At 52.8% G+C, this 6,102-nt stretch overlaps 1 protein-coding gene across 1 annotated transcript; it reads right to left on the bottom strand.

Moving 5' to 3' along the window:
* Nucleotides 1-5,075: 5,075 nt before the first annotated feature.
* Nucleotides 5,076-6,076, bottom strand: NGA_0710700 (uncharacterized protein; the record flags this gene model as incomplete). The annotated part of the gene is made up of 3 exons (XM_005852487.2): nt 5,076-5,262; nt 5,570-5,718; nt 5,885-6,076. Coding segments are annotated over 3 exons (528 nt in total), but the record flags the coding sequence as incomplete, so codon positions are not given.
* Nucleotides 6,077-6,102: the final 26 nt, after the last annotated feature.

Genomic DNA, 6,102 nt, shown 5'->3' with positions numbered 1-6,102 from the left:
AGGTTGCCCGCGAGCACGGGAGAAGAGAGACATAAGACCACGCATCGGGGAAGACGTGCTTCCCACCCCGTTCCTGCGACTCGAAAGAAAGGAGGGATGGTCGGCAAATCTGGTGATTTCACTTCGGACCTAACTGTGTGTTTCGTAGGAGCGCTTCGACAGTCACTCGCATTTGGGGGAGTGACGCGCCGACTCTAGACACAAGGGCGGTTTTAAAAATACAGGGGACAAAGAAATTTCACATGCAAATAAAAAGGGGCCGTACGTTGAAGAGGTACGTAGGGAAGGACTTCAACATGTTTTCAGGGTCATGTATAGACATTCCTATTTCCGCTCGAGATTATTCGCACAATACTCACTATTGCGTTTCGTGGACGGGCTCAGACCACCATGTGAATTAATTCTTTGTTTTAAACTCCTTGAGCTCCTTGATAAAGCCATTCATTTGGTTGCATAGTCGTTTCAAAGCTTTCATTCAGGTCACACCCCTCTGTATAGTCCCTCATCAGTATCAGTAGCTCTTTGGTTCGTGCTCCATGATGACACTTCCATCTAGTCTCACATTCATTCCATTATTAAACAAATTCACCGTTTTCCGAATATTCCAATCATTTCAACCAAACTATTAGGTCGCACCCTCCGTCAAGTGTTTTGCATTAACAAATACTCTGAGCATCCACCAACAATTTTCCTGCCCGCGCACATTGCGAAGAAGCAAAAGCCAAAGAGCGTACCCTCCCGTACCAGCCATGGGCCAACATCCTCCCATTTGCGTCTACTTGGCACTTACGACCTCGTCCTCCATCCAATCCACCACGCTCACAGTGAGGGGCAGCTGGGTGCCGCTCGCGACGCCCCGGCCCAGGCGAATCCTCCATTTGATCTCGTAGGACTTGCCGAGGACGATACCATCCGCAGGGAGGGCCCACGCGAGCTCGTCGTCCGTCTTGACGTAGCGAAGCCTGTGGCGCAAGGCGAGAGAGGGAAGAAGAATGCATGAGAAACAGAAATGACACAAGGGAGCCGGAGAAGGCACGGGAAGAGGGGACGTTGACGATGGAGACTGAGAATCGGCATGACAGAATAGGGCGTAACAGAAGACGAAACGTCAGTTATAACGCGAAATCAAGCGACGGTGTGTGGCAAAAGGGCCTATCGAATGCCTTCATAGCTGTAAAGAGGCATGTCGTACACGTGCCGGATTGGGATACTCAATTCTCATGACTATGGGCGATTCGTTGCGGCCGGTAGATCCAAAGCGACGCAGGACGGGGACAACGTGGTCATCCTCCAACGCCACCAGGGCCGTCATTACCTAGACGTGCGGAAGAATCGGTACGACGGGGACCTGGGCGTGGTGCCCCTGGCTTTCCAGAAGCAGACGGGCACGTTGGTGGAGGTGGAGGACAACGGGTTGGGCTTGAGTTTGGAGCGGGAAAGCATGTACGGCGGGGGGAGTTGAAAGCCGATGGGTGGGGGCGGGGGGGGGATCGGCCGGTGGTTCGGGAGAAAACGTCGCATTAATTGGCGTCCATGGATGGTGGGGGGCGGGGGGGAGGTTGTACGCTAGGACGGTGGAAGGAGTAAGGGGGGGGGGGAAGGAAACTAAGGGGAGGGCTCACAGTAAAGGAGTGGCAGAATCACAGAGAGGATAAAAAGCAAGATAATCGTACAGATACGGTCCCCGTCGTGGCGTATTCCCTGACTGGCCGATCTCCAGTAGCCGCCCTCTCACAGATACTTGTATATTGGGGGGAAAACCCTTCTATGGTGAGGGGCAGCAACAGACACCATTTCACTCCATACATGCAACCTCACCCTCATTTAGCTTTTTCTTTCCTTTTCCGTAGTACAAATGTATGCTGCACACGCTGCACACGCTGCCCTATTGCTTTTAATCGGGATAGCCAGGAGGATTATTGGGAGACCGACAGAGAGACAGGTAGATAGACAGGCACGTGCGAAAAAGAACACGCAAAAGTATTAAAAGTCGTAAAACAACTCATATGACGGAGCAAGAGTCTCTGACGTGCTTGACATTAGTGTTCCATCCCAATTCTCAAACAACTGGTATTTCCTTCCGCACGATCCGTCCTCGGCAGCTTATCACCGGGCAGTAGACCGTCATCCATTCTCTCGTCGTCGGCATCGGTAAATATGACGGCCAATACTTGTTCTGAGCATGCATAATAACGGACGATTACTTTATTGCATGCTTCAATGTCATTGACCTCCTCCATTGAGAGTCCATGCCTTGTGAAGTCCGAACGTCAGCCCGGGAAACGCTCCCGAGTTCAAAAATCAGAGCCATTCCTGGTGCGGGTGGTAATCTCCGTCTCCCCGCATTCTTTCGCAACCCATTGAGGCTTCAGACTCAATTTCGCGATGCAAAGTTTGGTGGCAAGGTCTCCGCGTCAATTGTCGTTCTTGTAATCAAGAGATATGCTCAACTTGTAGATTTCTTACTCCTCTAATGCCCATGCATAAGTCAATCAAGTTTTTTAATTAGTTCCGGGCAGCGATCACCTTTTCCACCGACAGCCGCTTCGGGTCAACAATCCGGCATTTTCCTTCTCAGTCAGTCGTTGCCCAGGGTCAGCGGGACGATCGATGATTGCCATTCCATGTCCATTTCATGCATTAGAGCCGATTCTAGGTGTCCTTTTCTACTCTGTTGTCGACACAGGTCACCGTGACGGGTGGTAATCGCCTAGGCCGGAAGCCAGCCGTTACAAGATGGCAAGCCATTTTCCTACCCAAGACATCCCATTACACGTACCACTCGTTTTGTAGAGCAAGAACTCGCATCCTACATTCTATTAAAAGTCATGCTGGTCTCCTCTTTTTTTTCCAATGAGAACTCCTAGCAACTGTTTTAATAGCTCACGACTAGATTCGATAGAAAAACGTTTCTCCCGAAAGAAAACGCTACCCTCTTTTTGATTCATGTTGGTGGCACCTGGGCCATTTCGTCCGACACCCCTTCCCAGGGAGTTCTTGAGAAAGTGTTTCCGTGATGAGAGGTATAATTTGCTTTGCACTTTTTGGTCGTGCTTTTTGATGGCGAGAAACATGTGGTGTCAACTGCGCGGCGTGTTCCGTTTCAAATGGGAACAAGGTTAATCGACCTTGAAATCCCTTCCAGGCCTCTGCTTTTAGTGGTTGATCGTTGTCAGCGGGCACATACATATTTCATGCTTAATCAGCCATACTGATCTTGTCATGACAGCCTCGTTAGCCTTTCGGATTTCATCCTTTCCCCGTCAAGCATAATCCCCGCAAGCTCACATTTCTAACGGAAGCCTTCCGTCCTTTCCTGCTCCTTTTGACAAACTTGACAGCCATCACCTTGTCCTCAAAAGATAACTATGTCAAACCACTTCTCCTATAAATTTGGACAAGGTCTGGTCCTTGGCATGCTGTTCCTGTTGCCAACCCATCACCGTGGCGGTGCCCCAGGTGACCCCGACGCCGGAAGGGGAAGACGTCGTCGTTCCTATCACTGCACAGGGTACGAAGACGACAGTGGGTGACATGTAGTGCGCCAACGTTACCAGCCCCGGCATTACGGTACGCAGGCAGCTGAAAGGAGGGTTCTCGGAGGGAGGGATGAGGTGGAAGATATGACGCGAAAGTACACCACGGACTGGGCTGGCGCGCTGGGACGACGTCGGGTGAGCGAGCAGGACATGGGCGGTTTCTTGGCATGTGCAAACGGGGTGCTGCAGGGAGGGGGGAAGGGAGGGGAGGAAGGGAAGCAGGGAGGGAAAAGGAAGGAGATAGGAGGCGAGGGAGATGATAGAATGCGGAATGCAGGGGAGAAAGCTGGTCAGATAAGGAAAGGGAGAAGCAGCAGCAGTACCAGTACCAGTGCCGGCATCGACACGGGTGGAAAGGGAAAGGGCGGCCGTGGGGCGGGCGGCGGGAAGGGGAAGGACTGTCAACCCCCAGCCGAGACGGGAACGATCCGACGGCAAGAACGGCCCCGAGTGAAGCACTCGAGTGAAGCGCGAGCTCCCCCAAGCCAGCTACTGCCGTGGGCGCGAAAGGTATGGGCACGTCCAAGATGACACGGCAAGCCTCGACCGGTCGTTCGGCGAGTCCGACGGAGGGGGGATGAGGGAATAGGCCCCAGGCAGGGGGTGGAGGGAAGAACAGGTGTATAGCGGGGGACCGGGCCTATGACAATGCAAAGGGCTGTGCGAGAGATATTCAAGGGGATTGGGATGGCAGACAAATGCCCGTCTCCAGCACGCACGAAGAAAAACAAGAGACTTGGCACCAGGGAAGACTTCCTTCCCATCCCCCCCGAAGTTTGAGGGAGACGAGGGAGAGTCGGTTGCGAAATGCGGTAACTTTCCTTTGGATCCAGCCGTGTACATTGAGGAAGCGACTCCCTGTCACATGTAGCTGGAAGAAGTGATTTGCGGACTTTGGATGCAGGGGAGGTCATAAAATCACACGAAGCTAGACAGGTACCAAAGCTTGAAGAGGCAGAGGAGACGAGGGGAAGCATCGGAATACCTTCAGGATCACGTGTATGCGTTTCGTTTCCCACTCCCTCCTGCTCTCACCACACTCATTGTTGCCTTGCATAGAAAGGCCCAGATCACCATTTGAATTCAATTCTTTGCTTTCAGCTTGTTGATGGAGTTCATCATTCGGATTCACAGTCGTTTCGAGGCTTCCAATCACGAGGCTTCCCATCATGAAGACCAGAGCTACGGATCCCACCCTCCGTACAAACATTTGTCAGTATGCGTGGATATCTTTGCCTCAAGCTTCACGATGATGACCAATTCATCAAGACGTATATTAGATTCATCACTTGCCAAACTCGCATTCTTCTCAAACCGTTCAATCATAGAGACCGAAGCCATGGGTCGCATCTTCCGTACAGTCCCTTAGCTGCATTAACACTTTCAACATTTCAAAAATTCAATGTTCACATCAACTTTGTTTCCCTTCCTCAGGGAAAAGGAGGAAACATGAAACCACAACGTCTCTTCTCGTACCAGCCACGGGCCCACTCCCCTGAACTACATTGTGGTTTGTGTTTGTTGCTTATATCGCGTCTACTTGGCCGTGACGACCAAGTCCTCCATCCAGTCCGCCACACGCACAGTAAGGGGCAGCTCGGTGCCGCTGGCCACGCCCCGGCCCAGGCGGATCCTCCACTTGATCTTGTAGGTCTTTCCGAAGACGATGCCTCCCACAGGAAGGGTCCACGCGAGCTCGTCGTTCGTCTTGACGTAGCGAAGCCTGGATAGAGGGCACGAGAGCAAATGTGAGGGCACGAGAAACAGCAACGCAATGACAAGCAAACAAAAACATGCGGCAGGATGGATGCTTGAAGTTTAGACGTGGACGAGGAAATGAGATCGACAACCCAGCGTTCTAGGGGCATGCCATGCGAAGGGACAATAGAAAACGACGACTCAAGTATCTGATCCTGCCTGGCGCTCAGAGAGAATCAAACAAATCGCGAGACAATAACCGAGACGATACATAAAGCGACGAGATATAATAAATAAGAGACAGGCACAGGGACGGACCGACAAGCACGTACTTGGGCCTCCACGTGTTGGGCCGGAGTTTGCCGCGCTGGAAGCTCAGGGCCTCGTCACCGAGTCGGGCACGCTTGAGCACCTTTGTACTGTGACCCTGAAGAAGCCGTGTCGCGTGTCCTTGGACGGTGGCATTCCCTCCCAGCAGGCACTGTAGGGGAACAAGTGTGGGAATGGAGCCGCGAGGTCCGGTTGTGAGGGAATCATACACAGAGCTATGAACCATTCCTTCCTTCTCATCCCCCCCGCTCAGGTCTTCTTTCGCCTTGCGGCCTTCCTGCGTCTTCCACCCCGTCCTTGATGTTGTTTTCACCCACCGAGACGATCACGTCCTCCACAGGCCGCTCCAAGAACAGCAGGTCCAAGAGGAGGGTGAACCGGCGACCCGGAGCCTGCACCAGGGACTTCAAGTAGGCTTGTGCCAAAAAGGTCGGCGATATGACGGTGCCGAGGGCGAAGGGACTCAGGGAGGTGACGATGCCGCACACCAGCTGCGCGACGGGGTCCACGCTTGTGGTCACGTCCGCCCAGGCAT

This window comes from Nannochloropsis gaditana (assembly GCF_000240725.1).
Source record: "Nannochloropsis gaditana CCMP526 unplaced genomic scaffold scaffold1143, whole genome shotgun sequence".
Classification (NCBI taxonomy): Eukaryota; class Eustigmatophyceae; order Eustigmatales; family Monodopsidaceae; genus Microchloropsis; species Microchloropsis gaditana.
This window is presented reverse-complemented; position numbering and strand designations above follow the sequence as displayed.